The sequence below is a fragment of the Nicotiana tomentosiformis genome, chromosome 4 (assembly GCF_000390325.3).
Source record: "Nicotiana tomentosiformis chromosome 4, ASM39032v3, whole genome shotgun sequence".
Lineage (NCBI taxonomy): Eukaryota > Viridiplantae > Streptophyta > Magnoliopsida > Solanales > Solanaceae > Nicotiana > Nicotiana tomentosiformis.
Genome location: NC_090815.1, coordinates 76,922,860 through 76,942,768, shown reverse-complemented (window position 1 = coordinate 76,942,768; position 19,909 = coordinate 76,922,860). Strand labels below are relative to the sequence as shown.

The following is a 19,909-nucleotide window of genomic DNA, read 5'->3' as shown; positions in this document are numbered from 1 at the left end:
TCTTCAACTAGAATATCATTCAATAAGGATAAATAGTTAGAGGTATGTCGTTAGGGAAGTCTGGGATTGATGTGATGTCATTTTCTGTTCCACCCCATTGGTCTCCTTTTTTCAACATCATACTAATGGTGGTCCTTCTTCAACTATATATATATATATATATGGTCCCTTTTGGCTATGAATGCAAACATATAGGGGAGAATTTCCGCAAGCTGCTTATTCACCAGCCCCAACAGCGTTCACAATAGGAAGGACCCCCTCTATGTGCTTTGCACATGGAGATATATATAGCTATAATATCTTATTAATTATCACATACTCCATTGACGGATGGGGTTGCACGTGGAGGATGGCGAAATTAAAAATTCCGTCAAAAATGTTCAACGTTATATATATATATATATAATAATAATAATAATGTTTAGATTATATACATAATATAATTTTTATATACACAGTATAAATTTCTGATAAAAGATGTTCCCCGATCATTTTCTCTATGTGACTATGCCCCTGGGAGCAGGAGTAGAGCTCCCTTGCATGAAGGGATTTAATTGAAGTCCTTAGTCGAAAAATTGGATTGTGCAAGTAGGTAAAAAATAATTTTTTTTATGTATATATAATTGTTGAATTTTGTATATATAATTATTGAAGCTTCTGGCATAGTAGTAAATTTTTTAAAAATTATTTTAGGTGGCATGTTTGAAATTCGGATTTATCATTTTAACAATTTTTTGAATCTTATTATTAGAACTCTTGGCTTTGCTATTGGATGGGAGGAGGGGAGATTTTCAAGGTGTATTTATTAAAGGAAATATTGATCGAACTTAGGAGGAAAAACTACGTAGTAGAACATGTTAATAGGATTAGAATTCAAAATGACAGTAAAGCTTAATAACATGGCATTGTTTCTTTTTGGCATGCTGCAAAATCTCACCAAATGCACTCAGACGCAATAATATTGGAGTAAGTAGTTTGGACAAGCAAAAATTTACATAAACTTTCCAAGAATTGTCTTATCAAGTAAAAAGCAAAAGCTGTCAATTATTGCAATTGATATTGTAGTGTGGGAAGCAAGAGAGAAGATGTCTTTGACCAAGACAACTAGAGGACAAGTTACGTCGAAGCATAGGAGGTATGGCCCCTGTTCCCTCTTTCTTCCTTTTGTGAAGCATTTATATTGGACTTTTTGCCATTTTCACTTTCAAAAAGAGCCAATAACATGGGTTGGCAATAGCTATACGCACAAATATAGACCGATGGAGCATATGGGAGGAGAGAATTGTTTTGAGGCTCCCTTTTTTGTAGACAATTCAAGAAGTGGCTACAACATGGTGTTGTCACTCATTTTAGGATACACAAGATATGCCAAACAAGTAAAAAGGGAAAGACTAAAAAAACAATTTCTATGGTATGATAATGCTAAGCCAATCTTCACAAAAGTTATTTTCCATTCATTCACACCTTGTAAATGGAAAAAAAGATAGGAGAGTAAGTGGATGAAATGTAGCTCTCTTTTTTTCTCTCTCTTTTTCTTTACTTTTTTAAGGACAAGCCCCTTTGATTTAGTTTTTGCCACCTTATGAACTATGAATCATTCTTTGGTCTTTCTCTTTGTCAGAGTTCTTATCCATCCATGTCTCACCTTCACTCCTTCTAATTTGGTGGTGGATGATCTCTTCAATCTGATGAGCTGGAAAATGTGTCCAACCCGCTTTCGCCACCTAAGCTGCATACGTGGCTTTGCATGCTCTATTACTGCTGCTCCTTTGCTCTCCTTGCTTGAGCTTCTACTCCAATTAGACATATTGTCACAGTGCTTAAGTGACACCTTTGGTACTGTGCCAGCAACTCCCTTCTCCCATGAGGCAACTCCATTATTTTCAAACTTTATTGATATAAAAGAGTCTACAAAAAGTTATAAATTAGAGTTAACCTTATTCAAGAAAGGGAAAAAAATGAAGAGGAAAAGGGGAACTAGAAAAATAGAGAAGTCAATGAGTAAAACAATTAATTATTGTTATATATTTTACGTGCATCTAAAGGGATTCATATTTTTTCATCATCAACGAATAAGCAAAAAAAGGAGGAAATATAAAATAGAAGTAAAGAGAAACAATCATTGTTGTATTATATACAAGCAATAAAAAGAAGAATAGAAGAAAAATGTCTTAAAAATTAAGGAAAACATTGTTACTCCTCATATATACAAAGGCCTCGTCAAAACAATGGGTAAAGTGAAAGAAGGAAAAGAGGAGAAAAGTTCTCAATAGTCATATTCAATTTGACTTTAGCAATAAATTAGCATTATTAATTATTGCAGAGTTATAAGTACGCAACAAAAATACTACTATAGTAGCTATAATTTGTATGCAAGTTTTACGTAACACATCATTATGTAACTACATGCACTTTGTATGGAAAGTTTGCTCGAAACTCAACCATGAAAACAGAACGCTATAATTAAAAATATCTATAAGTAAAACTAAAAGGCCCTTAACTAATGATAAAAAGTAATGGCACTTATTCGGTGGTAGTTATTCATTTGTTACCTAATTTTCAAAATTACTGGCCGTTGTGACTTTAGATAAACAGAACTTAAAGTAATAGTAAGATTTGAGGCCACATTAATTTAGCTATTTTACCCAATAATACTTACTACCACATAAATGTCTAAATATATAGAACCAAGATAAAGTAAAGGCTGAATACTTCAAGAACATCATAACTTCTCAAGAAAGGGGGTTTGTCCAAAAGGAAAATTAAAAAAAGGTGGGGCAAGGATGGGTAGTGACAGAGACGGATGCGATAGATTTGATCCAACATTTTTCACATAGAGCATAAATATGTTTATCTGAAAAAGTAGTAAATTTTCAAAAACACAAAATTCTGAATCCATAATTACAAAAATGTAATGGTTTCAGCTGTTTGAATATTAAAAAGTCGAACTCATCAAATTTAAACTTTGAATTCGCCTCCTGATAATAAAGATATAATATATATTAGCTAAGGGTTCAGATGAACCAAGTAGTTTTTGCTTAAATCTCGTATTTATATTAAAAATTTATTGAAAATATATAAATATTTAATTGCAAAATGGGAAACCACAGTGAGCTATGATTTAGATGAAAAATTCAAAATTTATAACTTCAAATTCTGGTTCCGGTTATGCTAAATAGGAAAAAAAAGGAGGAAAAAGAAATTAATGATAACCTTCATAACTGCAAGTGGAAGCATCATCATGAGTAGGATCACGAATAATCTCTTCGACTTTCCGGTCATGTCTAATGTCAAGGCGACTGAGAAGAGAGCTCAAAGCAAACATCTTTGGCAGATAATGAATTCTTGATTGATGATGATCGTCATTCTTCTTTTCTGCACTCAAGAAACTGTAGTAGTGTTGATCTCTCTTCTTCTTATTGCTCTTTTCTTGCTTAGAAGCCAAGACTAGAAGCCTTTCATATAAGCACAAAGCACATACTCCCACAACCACTACTTTGGGATGGAAATAACACAAGGAAGTGTTGTCAGTCATGTTAATTAGTTGCAGAGAAGAGGAAGGAGGAGGAGAAGTTTGAGTTTAAGATGTTAGAAGAATGTAATAAAGAAAATGTGTGAGTTGAAAGAATGAAAAAAAAGTGTGTTTGTGTGTTTTATTGTGTTTTTACATGTAAATATATATGGCTCGAGCATGTGTTAACCCCTATTATGATGTTGACTGAAAATTGGCCATTAAGTTGATCGAGGACGAATTATCAACAAAAATCTATGAACACAACTTTTAAAAGTGTTAAATTATGTAAACTAATAGCTGTGTAAGAGAATTTTTATATATGAGTGTATTTTAATATGTTATGATTGATTTTATATATATATATATATATATATATATATATATATATATATATATATATATATATATATATATATATATATTATTTTTTTTTTTTTTTTTTTTTTCAAAATAATTACAGCATAATATGAGAGGCTGAGCTCCCATGAGTTCCATATTTATTGTCTAGCATCATACTAGTATTACAAACATTAATTTTTCTTGTAAATACAGTTCCTAGGATGTCTGCCCATATTGCGACGTTTGCAAACACTAGAGGAACTGCCAAAAAGATCGATCCTTTCAAAAATTTCTTTTCTGGCACCTTCTTTGGCGAGGAGGTCCGCTACTTGGTTCTGCTCCCTGAAGCTATGTCCTGGTGCTGGGCTCCCCAGATGGAATCTGTATTCATAAATAATGGAGTTATAATGGAAGTTTCCATGCTTTAACATTTTTATAACTAGTTCAGAATCAGTGTTGATCTCTAGGGGTATTAGAGTATGGTCAAGTGTAATATTTAGTCCCTGCCAAAGGGCTTGGAATTGTGCCATGATACTAGTAGTATGTGGCATCCCCTTCATGTAAGGTACACCCAGTCTCCCCTGTTATTCCTGAATACTCCACTAACTCCCCCTATTCATGTGGTAGTACATGCATCCCGTTAGTATTTAATATATAGTACCCAATAACTGGTGGTTGCCATTTTACGTGAATGGTGGTTGTGTTTGTGGTGGCTCTATGGTGCACTGCCACATGATAGTATTACACATCCCTAGCAATGGTTTGATCAACAGGGATGTAGTTTCTCTTTTTATCAAATACATTATTGTTTCTAGTTAGCCAGATGCTCCAGAAGCAGAAAGGTAGTAGGAATTTCCAACCAATTATGTCATTGAAAGGCATCTTCTTTAGCTTATTCCAGGTTTATTCCCAGTTTTGCATGGAGAAAGAGAGGAAAGGATAGCATGCATGGTTAGTGCATTCAAGTTATAATTTCACCTAGAAAATTTTGGCATTGATACAGTCAAAGAAAATGTGGTTGATGTCTTCCACATCTGTATTACAGAAGTAGCAGATGGGTTTGATAATCATGCTAATGTGATGTAGGTATTTGATATTGGCAGCCTGTTATGTTGCACGAGCCAAGTGAATATTTTAATTTTATTTGGGACCTTAAGCCTCCATATCCAGCTAAATTGGTCATCTTGGGCATTATTGTGCTCAAATCATAATCAATGAAAGAGGAGGCAATTTTTGCACTGAATATCCCATTGCTTGTGAGGTTCCAGATTAGCTTGTCTTCAGCATTGGTAGTATAGGGGATAAAAGTAGACTGGATAACATTGGAGATGGCCTAAGGAATGGGGTAGTCTACAATACTAAAGTTTCACTCCCCATTGGAGTACATTGAATTAAATTCAAAGTCATTTCATTATTTTGCTAGGGGCCTGGAAAGATAGAGTGGAGTGGTTGCATGTTAGGGATGTTGTTAGTTAAGAAGTTCACTATATCCCCTTTATGAACCGCCCACCTAGAAGCTTTTGTGCATACCTTCCATTCCTCCTGAATGCATTGCCATGTCCTAGTTTTGGCTTTAACCCTACTCTGCCTCCGACTACAATATTTTTCCCGAAAAGACTCTAGCCCAAATTGTGTCTGTGTTGTGATACATTCTCCAGGCTAGGTTTGCGTGACTAGACTTGTTCTTCATCTGGTCTTGTTGTAAACCAAGTCCCTCCCCCCTCCCCCCCCCTCCATTTTTTGGCTTAGTCACTGTATCCCATTTAACTAAGTGTAGATTTCTTTTTTCCGATGTGGTGCACAAATAAAGTTCCTTTGGATTCTATCTATTTGGTTAGTTATATGGGATGACAGTCTCATTTTTTGCATCACATGGCTGGGGATAATTCCTAGGCTTGACTATGCAAATGTTGTACGGCCAGCCATGTTTAAGAACTTGGTTTTCCAACCTACAAGCTTTGTATTCATGTTATCCATGCTGAATTGGAAATAATTATTTATGGGTCTTTTGTGGAAGATGGAAAAGCTTAGGCATTTGTTAAAATCTGTGCTTTTCCTAATTTCTAACATGGATCTATATAGGTTGGCCCAATCATCCTTACAATTGGTTAAGAAAATAACCTTGGATTTCAGGAAGTTGACCTTCAATCCTGAAGCAGCATTGAACTCCTCTATGGAAGCCAAGATAGTATCACAGTTTTTTCTATTGGCTCTAGCAAACAGAGTAAGGTCATCAGTAAATAATATGTGTGATATTTTGAGACCACCCCTACTGATGTTGGTGGGGAATCAATCTTTCCTAAGTACTGCAATCTCAATTGTCCTTGATAGCCTTGCCATACAGATTATGAACAGATATAGAGAGATGGGGTCTCCCTGTCTGATCCCTCTAGTTGGGTTGAAGTAGCTGGTTTGGTTCCCATTGACCAGAATAGAAATAGAGCTAGAAGAAAGACAAGAAAAGATCAGCTTGATCAGCCTAGTTGGGAAGTTAAAGAACAACAGGGAGTCCTAATGACGAACCACTCAAGTCTGTCAAATACTTTTTCTAGGTCAATCTTTAGGATCATGTTGACATTTTTCCCTTTTATTTTTTGAAAATGAGTGATGTATTCCTGGACAATAATAGAATTGTTTGCAACTTTTCTATTTGATAGGAAACTAGCCTGAGTGAGGCCAATGATAATGTGAAGGATTGGCTTGATCCTATTCACAATGATCTTTGTGACCAGGTTGTATATGATGTTTCACAGCCCAATTGGTCTAAAGTTCTTTAGTACTGTAGCATTATGGCATTTTGGGAATTAGGCATAAGTAGGTTCTATTCATATCAGAGGGAATTATGGATGTGGAGAATACCTTCTGGCATAAGTTGTTGACCTGGCTAGAAAGGATATACCAGTATTTCTGGTAGAATAGGGGATGGAGTCCATCAGGCCCAAGTACTTTCAGAGGTTTGAAAGAATTAATGACATTCTTGATTTCAGATAACCTAAGGGGAAGGTCCATAGTTTCTTTGTCACTGTTGGATAGAACTAGAGGTCTATCAGTATTATATGAAGTGTTCCAGGTAGATGATTGGTAGGTTGTGGTAAAAAGATTATTGAAATAACCCAAGATGGTGTCTTTGATGTGCTGAGGTTCCTAAATTAGGTTACCTACTTCATCTTTTAAGCATAGAATCATGTTCCTCCTCTTTCTGTTGAGAGCGGTTATGTGGAAGAACCTTGTGTTGGCATCCCCATCATACAACTAATTGATTCTAGATTTCAACTTTCAAAAATCCTCTTCATTTTTTAGGATAGCTGAGAATTCAAGTTGGATATTGGCTTCTAACTCATGAAGGAATCTACTGAAAGGTTAAACATTAGACTCTTGCATGCCATTTAGTATGGCAAGAATGTATTTTTTCCTATAAAAAAAACCTCAAACACATGCTTATTCCAATTAGTCACTCTATTTTTTAACACACTAGTTACCCTCAAAAGGTCATTAGTTGGTGGGAAGCTCTCATGCACAATGGATGGGAATTTGGGATGGTTTCACCACATAGATTCAAACCTAAAAGGTTTTCTATGACCACTGTGGTGTTGACTAATAATGTTAAGGAGAAGAGGGCAGTGGTCAAAGTGAGTTCTAGGCAAATGAGTAACAGTAGATTCAGGGAACATTTCAATCGAGTCATCTGTAGCAAAACTCCTAATTAGCCTCTCAGTGATGAGGTCCTGCCTCCTAGTGTACCTCTTATTTGTCCAAGTATATTTAAACCCTTTAAATCCTAGGTCCATAAGCCTACATTGATTCAAACAGTTTCAGAATCTATTATTTTACTGTTATTTATGATATTTCTCCCAGATTTATCTCTTATTTTTAGTATTTCATTAAAATTTGTCCCTACAAGCCAACTACCCTTATAAACAGAGTCCATGTATTCTAAATAATCCCAAAACCTATTCATATCATTCAAATAGTTACTAGCATAAATTACAGAAAATAGCCACTGAGAGGTGTATGGAATTACCTTTATCATGACATGAACTCCCTGTGGTGTAGTGGAGACTTCCTCAAGCTTCACAAGATCATCTTTCCACATGACCACAATTCCCCCAGATTTCCCTACATAAGGGGTTTGGAATTGAGCTGAGAATTTCAGCTCAGTAGTGAGGTTCTTGTGGTCAGTCATTCTTGTATCCAGCAAGACAAGTAGAGCTGGGTTGTGTAGCTTGACCATTGAAGCACCGTGTCTATAGAACTCAGCATTGTTCGCTCCCCTCGCATTCCATATTATGAAGTTCATCAATAACGTGTTCTGAGATGGGGCTTTTCTCTTGATTCCCTTCCCCTTGCCCACATGGTTTGTCTTCACGAGTCCCACCAGATGGTTTATGACTACTGTCGAGCTCCCTGAGTTTAGAGATAAGGGCACTCGAAGATCTAGCCTGCAGCTTATGTGTTTTCTGGGGCAAAGAGTAATAAGCATTTCTCCGTATTTTTATTTGAACACTATCTCCTGAGTCTCCTACATGAGAAAGACTTTTGTCTTTGGGACTCCTAATTTTTCCAGTATGTTCTCCAGGTCTAAGTTGGACTCCCTGAGGTAATCTAGGGTTTAGTTGGTCCCCCTGTTCAGTTATTCCAGTGGTGATAAAAAGTTTGGTGGTGGTAGTGGAATTTGCTCTACTGGTGGCCATAGTATGAAGGCAGGGGACGGAATCGGTGCTTCTAGGTCCATTAGTGTGAAGAAGAGCATGGTCTGGCATAGCTGGCCCATCAGACTGTTGATCTCTTCAATTGATAGGGGTTGTTGAGTACCCGTGTACTGAGCCTGTAGAAACATTGACATCCACAGTTGGTGGCCAAAATTGGGCGGGTCCTGGTGCAGTGGATGGGTCGCTAGACGCTCTAAGTATTGTGGTTTTGGATGTTGATTGCTACTAAGACTTGGCCCTATCATCATTTGTAACGTTTGGGACTATCCCTGTAGCGCTATCTCTAACCACGGTCCAGGCGTGTGCTGCGATGGAAGTGGGATAGAGGAGATCGTGAGAGGTGTTGTGTATTGGTGTTGGTTATGGGGAGTTTGGTTCTCCATTTGTGGCTTTCTCTTTGTATTCTACGCTGGTTTTGTTTGTAGAGAACAACTCACTCTCTGCATTATGAATATAACTCATTTCTTCTTTGTTGGGTTCCGTGTAGGGGGATTTATATTCTTTGCTCAATGTTGGAGGATTGAAAACCAGTGTCACCTCACTGATCAGATGGGGTAATTAATTTTGAGCAGGTACTCGATTGCCTCTACTAGGTGAGACGTAATCGGAGGAGTTTCCATAGAGGGTTGTGTGTGATATTGGTGTATAGTTAGGTTGGTGTATCGTAGGAGATGGGTGGCCCACTTTTGATTGGACCTGGGTTGTCAAAGCATCTGCAAGTGCTCTTAGACTATGGGAAAGAACTAGATTTTGGAGGAACAAGGTCAATTTTGGAGTGGGGTCCGTTCCCTTTTCATTCTTGTATATGGCATCTTTTGTGGGACTTTGAGGGCTGCCCATTTTTTCCAAATTGGCATCTTTTGACATTGGGTTAGAAGAAATTAGATGCCTTTTTGTCCCAGTGATATTAGCATGCGGGCGTGCGTGTGTGTTGCCCATGCCCCATATGAGTTGGGCCTCCGCATTGGTGGCCCATTTGTGGGTCCATATCTATTTTGCGCTCCACTGACCGCGTAGGAGATCCCAATTGGTTATCCGAGTCCTTCCCTTTTGGGGTGTTACTGTCGTTACCCATGGTGATGTTACATTTTGGGTCTAAGAACTTACTTGAGTAGGCATTGAACCTCTTTACCTGGATGTTGTTCCCTCTTGACCTTTCCCCTGGTTGTGTCTTTGTGGTCTATCTCCTTTATGTTGGTTTCGTCTGCTCTTTGAGAAGGGAGTTATGCGCTATTGAGATGTTGGGTCCTTCGCGATAGGCTCACTAGTGGAGCTACTGCTTGGTGCAGTCTAGTCATTTGTTGGGGTAGGTATGGTTACAAACTCACAGCTCCTCAGTGTATGGCCAATTCGCCCACATCCCTTATAGAGTATCCCCTCCCCTTCATATACAATTGGCTGGCTATGCATGCCAATGGTGACGGTAGTAGTGACTGGTATTTCTACCGAAACTTGGACTCAAATTCTTGCATACCTCCCCGTAGTGTAGATGAGGTACAAGTATCAATTTATAGCAATTTTCCTATCTTGTTGCCTACTTGCTCCAAAATGGATTTTTATAGTATTCAATTGGCAGATGTTGTAGCCTGATCCATACTGCGGTTACTGAAAGCTTTGATTCTGCCGGAACGAAATTGGGTTCCCATTGATAGACGGATAGGAAGTATCCAGCTACAAACCATGGCCCCTCATTCAAGACTATACTCATTCTTTCTTCAATGCCGAATTTAACTATGAAGAAATCTCATCCTAGACCAATGAGTATGAGTGGTTCGATTGGATTCCATAGATGGGTGAGCTTTACTCTCAGTAGCTAGTGAGGGATTTGTTTTCCCAAACAGTTTGACAATTAGTGAGTACTTTCATGATTTGTATAGTTTGATTTTGTCTACATTAGATAGTAGGATTGGATATTTCCTGTATTTAATTCAAAATGGGTGCAGGGTGGTAAAGGAAAATTTATCCCATAGGAGATGAAAGAACTCAGGGTTTTTTTCCATCAGGATTTCCTTGAAGGAGTTCTTTTGGGTTGTCTTCCTCCATTTCAGTCTGGGGGACTTCATTAGTAATATCGGGGGGTTCCAGTGGTATTCGAGGAGTTGGGTCTCTAGCCGGGAGTGGGGATGTGACCATTGTTGAGTGGCAATTTGGTTAGTTTGGAATTAAAGAGATCTTGGTCTTTCTCTCTCTAAAGTTCATAAACCTTTTGCTTACAAATTTCGGTGTTGAGCCACAACTACTTCTAAGTTACTAATATTATCTATAAATGATTATATCTAATTAATTTTTAGGGTATGATAACAGTGTGAAATTCTTTTAAACTAGTATCACTACATTGAACCTAATGTCACCCTTAAAAAAGGAAGGGAGGTCGTGTAAGTATGACTAGTACAACATGAGAAATTAAGCTATAGACTACTTGGAAGGTATTGAAGAGTCATCCAAACTCCAAAGGCATTAGGCCTTAGTACTAGTTGGACCATTTCCAACTACGTAATTATTACTCCCTTCATTCACTTTGTATTCATTCACTTTGTATGTATCTAAAAATAGATTTTTATTTTTATTTGTCACTTTACGCATATTAAGAGAAGACAATTTTTTTTTTGTTATACCCACAGTATTTATTACTTATTTCAAATTATTTTCTCACATCCAATAAAATATGCATCAATTAATATGGGTATCATGGTAAATTATGTATTTCGTTTATTATTTTTTTTAAGGGAGGTGAAAACTAAAAAAATGTCAAATAAAAGTGAACTAAAAGTAGTTAATAGCAATAGCTTATATATGGTCTTCTATAGGTTTTGGACTGCGACTTCTAGACCAGCCTCATTAAATTCTCTTAGACCGGTCAACTAGTCTAGAATAAATCATTAGTCATCACTTTGAGAATTCTATGATTTTACTACTGACTTATCTCTTTCTTTATTTTTTGTGTTTTAAATTAATGAATTAAATAAATTCTTTGGTTGTAACTGTCTTCTGATCAACAAAATCTTGACCATATAATATAATCACCAGAATTTTTTTTTTTTTTGGGGGGTGGGGGGGGGGGAGGGGGGAAGATGGATCATCCTCTAGAAATATGTTCTCAATTCATTTATTTATCCTTTTTTTAAAATTTTAAATAGGTAATCAAGTACCAAAAAGATAATATATTATGTGTACGATAAATCTCATGAAACACAACAATCTAGCACAATAACTGAGCTATATGTACGATAAATAATATTACTAGTACATGTTAATCTACTCGTTAGATGGTAAGTCGCTGTTTATTTAATTCATCCACATGGAATGTTTGAATTAGAATGTCCCTTTTTACAGCTAATGCTTTAAAGATAAACAAGTAAAATATATTGATTCTAAGTGTAGCTTGCACTATGCTTTCCATGTTCTTTGACGCACTCTTTGTCACATTGTTTGTCACTTTAGTAAAATTGTCATATATGTGTAAGTATTACTATTAACTTTCCAGAAAACTTTTAGTTAATGAAAAAACAAATAAAATTGAAAGAAAAGATAGTGAAGAACGAACGAGAATGTTTTACTCCGTTTTCTTTGTTTTTCACATCTTTTATGCTATTTTCATTTTTTATTATTTTGTTTATTCTATTGTAGATATAAAATTTGACAGAAAAGGGTAGTGAATTTTTAAGATCACATTAAAATGTATGTGCATCGGGTATTTATACCAAATTATGATAATTTACCATAGTTAAGTGATAAATTAAGGAAAGAATGTATTTGTAACTAATTATGATTTAGTGATACCATATTTATAAAGGCATGTATCATATATTTATTGAATTGGTGTAAACATTTGATACGAATAAACTTTTACCCTTTAACCTTTTTAGATTAATAGAAGAATAAGCTGTCAAAGTTGAATTGCACCTTGTCCCTAATACCCCAAAAGTTTTAAGGGAATTTTGATACAAAATGCTTGTCTCTATGGGTATAAATAAGGAATTTTTCTTGTAGATATAAAATTAGGATAATATTTACCTGATTTAATTAGTTAGATTTTTAAAAAGTAGCTAGAATTTTTTTACAAAATATATATAAATTCGGTCAAAATATACAATTTACATACAACTTTTTGTTGTACAGAATTCGGTCAAAACATACAACTTGCATGCAATTTTTTGTGTAGAATCCGGTTAAATTATATAACTTCTGTACAATTATGTTAGTTGTATTATTTTATATGTCGTTTGTACACCCGATATACAAAATATATACAGATTATTTATATCGTCCTCTTCGAGTTTATTCAAAAATCTCTACCAAAACCAACTCAATCTTCACCGAACTCTCTCAAAATTGAGATATAAACTCCAAAGGATATTCCCAATCATTTGCAATAACACCCTATCCAAATAAATAACAATTTCCTAAAACCTGATTTTCGAATTCAAAATTTTTTAATGGTTAACTGTCGATGAAACTTTTAATGGAGTTTTGCATTCTAGCATTCACTCATGGCAGATTCTTTCATACTTTGGCCATTCCATTTTACGCGACGTAGTCAAAAACATCACGGAGCTTTAACTTGTATATTTTGTATCAAAGGGTAAAAAAAGGTACTAAAGTAAAATATATAACATCCGCAACACTCCTTTACTCCAACATGTATGTACCACTAAACTAAAATGTAAGCTTCAGTATTTTGTATTACGTCCTATGAGCTAATCTAAGGAAACAGTGGGATCTGACCTTATGGACAGAAAAGAACACTAGAACAAACTGAGAATTACATCGTTCAAATGAGCTCATGGTTTTCGACAAAGGTTAGTTATATAGTTTGCTCTTTAGCTGTTTAGCATCGTGTTGTGTTGACTATTAAATAAATTGAATATCTACATGTTAAAATTGTGATGTAAAAAACTCTATAATTGATAGATATCATGTTTACCCTTCCAATAATTCTTCATACGCATCGAACAAACACTTTCTAAGAGTGACAAAATAAGGATCAAAACAGCCATTCCAACAAAGCGAAATCCAAAAAGGATTCAAATGAATCAAGTAAGCTAAGTCTACCTCCGTCTTCACCATATATGTTGTTTGCCTTGTACAAAACTGAAACGAAAACATGAAAACTAATAACAAACTATAAAATACAATTCTCCCTCTCATAAGGACCGACCTCATCATCGTTCAGAACAAAAATCAGTTACCTAGAGAAAATTCTGATGTTGCAGTACAACACGAGAATGAATTAATCATCATCACAGGATTTGAGCAGCAGTGTTGAGTTTTTCTGCAAAACTCAGTTGTGTCCTTGTGAGGCTTGCCAAATAGAGCAAGAGCAATTGGTCCTGCAAGGAAAGTTTAACTCAGGGTCAGGCAACCTGATCTGGTTTGAGCTTCATTCATATCAATGGTAACTGACAAACTTATTAGCATTTATATTGCATTTTAAAAAAGCAAGAAACTTAAGGGGGCCAACATAGCCACACATAATAATTCTACAAACAATCATAGAGCCGCTTCAACTTTTTGCTATGAGGCAACTACGGCCCTAGACCCTTTTTTGTAGCACATAAACACTTTGGACACATTTGGTTAAAGGTATTAGACAAATCAATCAAGGTATACAACAAATGCATTGCTATTATAATGTTTGGTAGCAATTTTCAATTTATGCATATTAATCCTTGTACAAGGTATACCCCTACATTATTAATCTTTGTATTACAATCCATGAATAACTTGTTTCTAAACCAAATGACCATTTAATGATCAGCTAGACTCTTGTGCTACATTTTATTAACATGATGAATCACGAATTTTGTCCAACATTTTACATGTGCTTAATATGAAAGATAATATGGAATTTTATGGTACAAAACTTTAAATTGAAAAGAGAAAAGGAGAATAAAGAGGAAGGGCTGACCACATAGGGGGAAGGCCTGGTGGTCCAGGATGAGAGGGAAGTTGTAAAAAAAGAACCAAGACTGGAGTTTTACAAGGAGAAGAAATGGTAGGGAATGGAAAGCATTATAGAGCGAATAAACTAGTTGAAATTCCCATAAGACTACATTTTCCAGGTTCTTTTCCCCAAGATCGATACATCTCAAGCTTTTATCATTAAAGACGCAGTAAAAGATGTATGACAATGAAGTGATAACATGGCTGCCATTTTAGCAGGATCTCAAGCTGCAGTTAGTCAATTAGAAAACAGAAGTATGGTGTTTTAGGTTCAAGTGGCCTATTTTTAACTGGGAAGAAGGGAAAAAGAAGAGAAAAGGGGTATAGATGCTTAGGGTAAGGGTAAAAACATGCAGGGGTGGAAGAGCCAGCTGCCAAGGCAAGTGTGCATGGATTGGAGAAAACATGGACAAGAAGAAAATAGAAGAATCCATCAGTTTGTTCTCATACCTAAAAGTGTTTAAACAGAATGAGAAATGTTATTATATTAGAAGTTGAAGCAGAACTTGCTATAAGGATTAGCTCAAAGCAGAAATTGCCACAAAGCTAATTGGATGTTTCACTGAAGTACTTCTCCTTTCCACAAATAACCAACAAAAGGTAATTCCTGAAATTTCTAACTACAGTGTGTAAGAGCTAGGGAGAAGTAAAATAATATGTCTACAGTCTTGCTTTCTTTTCCTTTCTTTTCCACTTGGTTAGGAAGGGTGGAGAGGGAATAGGAAGGAAACATTGGAAATTAGCAATCCAATTTAAAGGTAAAAATAACTACCTGGAGACCATCATTAATGAGCTTATCAAAGTCTTCAGATGAGAGCTTGGGAAGGGAAGCCACGGTATCAGATATGAACCTTCCGATTTTATTATCTTGTGGCACACGTCCTTCCTGCAAAGGAATATCAATATGGTAAATGACTAAAAAAAGAGCAGAGCAAGTGCAAAATTTGAGTACTGCAAAGTTCAGTTACCACAACATCATCAACATATTTGTAGACGTCATCAATCAGAGAAAGTAATCGTTGCATTGAGGCTTCCATTCCTTCAAGATCGTTGGGAAGTTTGTCTACTGTAGTCGTCTTAAGTATATCAACTGAAGTAATGGAACATAAGAAAACTCCGGTGAGAAATTTTATTGTGCAAAGGAAATTAACATGACTTATGCTCTCTAACTCTTTCTCCAACCAAATATAAAAAAGATACCACTTCTTACCCTTTCTATTGGAACACATTACACTATAGCTACTTTTTGCGTCTACTTTGGATGGATGATAATTTGATCATCAAAGATATTATAATGAACTCAATCACAGTGTACTGGGGATTCATCAACCCCTATTCACTCGCATCAGTCACAGTATGGAAAAAATTAAAAAAAACGAAGAAATGTAAAGAAAATTAACCCATCCTATATGGTATGGGAGGTAAGTGGAGACATACATCCAACCCTTTCAGCTTCAACCATGCGCAGGTCCAAAGGTACTTCCTGAAATTGGGCAGCAAGCGGCTGGTCTCCAATAGACAAAAGCACAGAAACAAAACCTTTTACAGAAGCTTCCCCATTTGTGAATCCAGTGTCAACGGTCAAATGTATAGGATTTGTAGTTTCTCTGGAATAAAACTCATGGATCAAAGCACTACCACCTGTGACTCCAAAGCCAGTAGAAAACCTGTGTCCAAGTATCAGATAGTCACACTTTCATCAGCTCTAGTATTACAAGCTTTGACTTGTTCACCACTACATAAAGCAGGAAGTTCACAGGCTAATCATCGACTTTGGATGCAGTTAAATATTCAAGATGACTGGAACTTAAAAGGAGTTATGAAGTATGTTGATAGACAGATACAAGAACTCAAGTATGTGATATGCAACATATAGTTGCCAGTACTAATAAGTTCTGAGGACAAATAAGTAGGTGCATTCTGTTAACTCCAAAACCAATAGAAAACCTGTGAAGTCCAAGTATCAGATAGTCACAGTTTCATCAGCTCTAGTATTACAAGTTTTAACCTGTTCACTACTACATAAAGCAGGAAGTTCACAGGTCAATGATCGATTTATATGCAGTTAAATATTCAAGATAACTGGAACTTAAAAGGAGTTATGAAGTATGTTCATAGGCAGATAACACCAAGAATTCAAATATGTGATATGCAACATATAGTTGCCAGTACTCATAAGTTCTAAGGACCAATAAGTAGGTGCATTCTGTTAATGGAATACTTCGTACACTGAATACAGGTTACATTTAATGGATTCTCTATTTCCTTCTTCCTGCTTTCAAACGTCATTTGTCATTCTTTTCAACATCTTTCAACTGCAAACAGTAAATTAAAAGAATTTCCAGATAACAAAATGAGATGCCATGAACGAACTAAAATATTGAAGTCAGCAAGAATAATCAAGCCTAGCCTGTTAAGCCGTCTACACAAAAAGAACGTCACAATCATATCTTCATTAGTCCCAAGGATAGGGGCACCAAGCCCAAGAATTTTGTATTTCAAAAATAAATGAAGAAAAACTACATCAATGCATTAAAATGTACACCAAACCAAAAAAAGGGACAAAAAAATTAACTTAACTACTGGCATAAAATCATATGCGTACACAAGAATATTGTAAGTCACCGAATCTTTTTAAATGTATAACATATTATGTATATGCACCAACACACACACGCATATATTAAAGTTAAATACTTTAATCACAATTTAAAAAGAAAATGGTGAAAGATAAAGGACAGGGAATACCAAGCTTAAAGCATTTCCACATTGCAGTAGCCTCATGAAATTTTAGCCACCTATGGTCGTCTAGGGTAGTCTCCCCCAAACAAGTCCCAACTTTTCTCTTAATATGTATATGGAAGTCGAAATTGTATATATATGTTCACATTTCAGCCATCTTTTTCATCAATGGTCAAACATGGCATGCTGCGGATATCATATTCCAATTTTAATCACAATGTATACTACTTATATTATAAGGTTAATGGACACCAAAGATTTCATGTTGCAGCAATATATAAAAGTCCCCAATTCTAGAAATAGTTGGAGCTAAAGACTTTTCCACCACAGAAACAATTTAGCAACACAAAGAAACTTTAACCAAAAGAAACAAGGAAAGGTGGATTACCATCCGACAATGACTTCCTTTGGATTCACCTTCTGATGAGATGATAACATATTGTGATGGTAATCAATATCCAATGCAACCTAAAATGGACAAAATGCGCAAAAATATATAATCATAAAAAAACATCTAGAAAGAAATACAGTCCATAATAGAAATGTGGTATGCAAAGTTGAGAACAAAAATAAAGAAAGAAAAAATTATTTTGTATTGTACATTAACTATATGAAATTATTTTGTTTAGTATTTCCCATGCATAGTTTTTTTTTTTTGATGGGTAAATAATATATTATATAAATATTTGCACTAAGACAGTGCAACAGGCATAATTACAGGTTGTGCAAATCTGCAACTGCGTACAACTGGTACATGTATTCACATTCTCTGCATAGTTAACCACTGGTTTATGCATACAAAACACAAACTGTACAACAAATCAGTCACATTCTCTGCACTAGCAATTAAATCGCAATTAGGCAACTCATCTAGAGCTCTCCAAAAATGCCCTTTATGCCCTAAATTTACACAATTTGTCCCTTCATCTCATCATTTTGAAATTAAAAACAAAAATTACTGAACTAGGTTATCTATGTTCATTATAAATCTAACAATCGGCCAAATTGACCTTAAACAAGATAGCTGAAACTTTTCTTTGTCCAATTACAGTTTATCAGAAAGAATATTGAGAAACGAACCTGATCTTGTGACTCGCTGTGAGGAACGGCATAGGAATTTCGAATGTCAACAGTACCATCAGGCAATACAGAGCCGAGAAGAGTGCCGATGACGCGGTCAGCTTGATCGGGACGTCTAACGTAGCAGTCACATATGTTGAATATGACTAAAGGGTGAACCTTGGCCGATAAGATGGTTGAAGATGGTGAGAATTGCAATATCGTGTGATCACTGGACGCCATTGTTGTTCAGAGGGAAGAATGGAAGGACTGTAGAGAGGCCAAAGAGACTGTAGAGATGCCAAAGAGGGAGTGGACGGTAGGGGTAATGTTGCTAGGGTTTTTTGCGTAACGAGTGCAAAAGATCGAGAGGAGACTTGGGCCGTGGTTCTGCCTACATGAGTTGGTTCTTCTCTGTAGCTAAATTTGGCGGTTTTACACAAATAGCCACTGTTTAGATTTTTGTGTGAGCGGTGTGGGGACTTTTTTAATTGTTTTAGAAAAATATTTTTTTTTTCGCACCAAACACACCTTCTCTATTGTAACCACTGTTTAGATTTATAACTTGTTTGACCAAACTTCTAAAATCAATTTATTTTGACAAGTATTTTTTTTTTTTCAAAAACTTGGCTAAACACTTCAACTTTGAAAAACAAAAAACTTCTTCTAGAATCGGAGAAGTTTGGTCAAACAGACTATTAGTCCCTATTTTGACAAGTCTTTCCCCTACGGTACATAATTGAATCGATCAAAAATTTAAGCTACTTTGTAGTCAATTATACACCATGGTCTAAATCTTTCACTGATACTATCATAATTTTCTTTGAAAGCTTTAGACTAAACTTTTAAACTAGCCTGTCTTTTAATTTTTGTTCATCCTCCTACACCAGGTAACTATCATAATTATTTCTAACATTTACTAATAGTTTGAACATACTAAAATATTATCTTAAAACTACCAGCTTCATAACTTCTCTATTGGAGTTAAATAGAAATAAAATCTTGCGTAGCACATTCAAATATAGAACCATTGGTCTTGCTTTATACTAAACTACTGCTCATTTTTTTTACCACTTTTAACCATGTGTAAAAGTTCTCAATTGAACCTGTACCTGATTTGGCCATATTTTTCAGTTTCTTCTACAACTTTAGCCTGTGCAAAATGAGAGGGACTAATTGTAGTAGCCAAAATCTGCTTCAAGCTCACCAAATTTTCGGTATAAGGTCTAGTCTAGACAAGTCCAAATATATGACACAACACGCTATTATTAATGCTTCAGTCCATTGGTACACCATCCGGCCCAACTAATAATATTAGAGATCAAACCAAACATCAATAGTTACGTCGTTAATATGATTCCTAAATTGACATTACGAGTAAAAATATGTCAATAAGGAATAAGATTTGACTGGACAGACATGTAAGGTTATCTGCTAGTACGTGAAAGCTACTTTTTACAAAGATCAAAGAGGCTAAATACCATACATAGAAAGTAAGATTTGTTTATGTACTTGAAGATTACCAATATACAAGAGGGTCAAATAACATTGCTGAAGCCAAGGTTATTTTCTTTTGTGTCAAATGGTGCCCATATGATAATGG

General features: G+C 35.6%; 2 protein-coding genes and 1 long non-coding RNA gene across 4 annotated transcripts; 1 reads left to right on the top strand and 2 right to left on the bottom strand.

The window, feature by feature from the left end:
* Positions 1-496: 496 nt before the first annotated feature.
* Positions 497-1,537, top strand: LOC117282004 (uncharacterized). The gene is made up of 2 exons (XR_011415474.1): positions 497-588; positions 1,066-1,537. It is a non-coding gene; the product is annotated as an uncharacterized lncRNA (long non-coding RNA).
* On the bottom strand, positions 1,434-3,815 carry LOC104118358 (uncharacterized). Its single transcript, XM_009629583.4, has 2 exons — positions 3,214-3,815; positions 1,434-1,908 (listed from the first exon to the last, which is right to left on the bottom strand). The coding sequence occupies exons 1-2, from the start codon at positions 3,533-3,535 to the stop codon at positions 1,595-1,597; spliced, it is 636 nt and encodes a 211-aa protein (XP_009627878.1). The 5' UTR covers positions 3,536-3,815; the 3' UTR covers positions 1,434-1,594.
* A 9,628-nt stretch (positions 3,816-13,443) lies between these two features.
* On the bottom strand, positions 13,444-18,722 carry LOC104118360 (eukaryotic translation initiation factor 3 subunit F-like). Of its 2 annotated transcripts, XR_691247.4 has the most exons (7): positions 18,328-18,722; positions 17,636-17,715; positions 15,943-16,172; positions 15,474-15,595; positions 15,278-15,391; positions 13,752-13,892; positions 13,444-13,653 (listed from the first exon to the last, which is right to left on the bottom strand). XR_691247.4 is itself a non-coding variant. In XM_009629585.4 (6 exons), exons 1-6 carry the CDS (start codon positions 18,547-18,549, stop codon positions 13,803-13,805), a joined length of 858 nt encoding a protein of 285 aa, XP_009627880.1. In that variant the 5' UTR covers positions 18,550-18,722; the 3' UTR covers positions 13,444-13,802. The 2 variants fall into 2 exon arrangements, 1 of the variants encoding a protein (XP_009627880.1); XM_009629585.4 differs by having other exon boundaries at positions 13,444-13,892.
* Between the last annotated feature and the right edge of the window lie 1,187 nt (positions 18,723-19,909).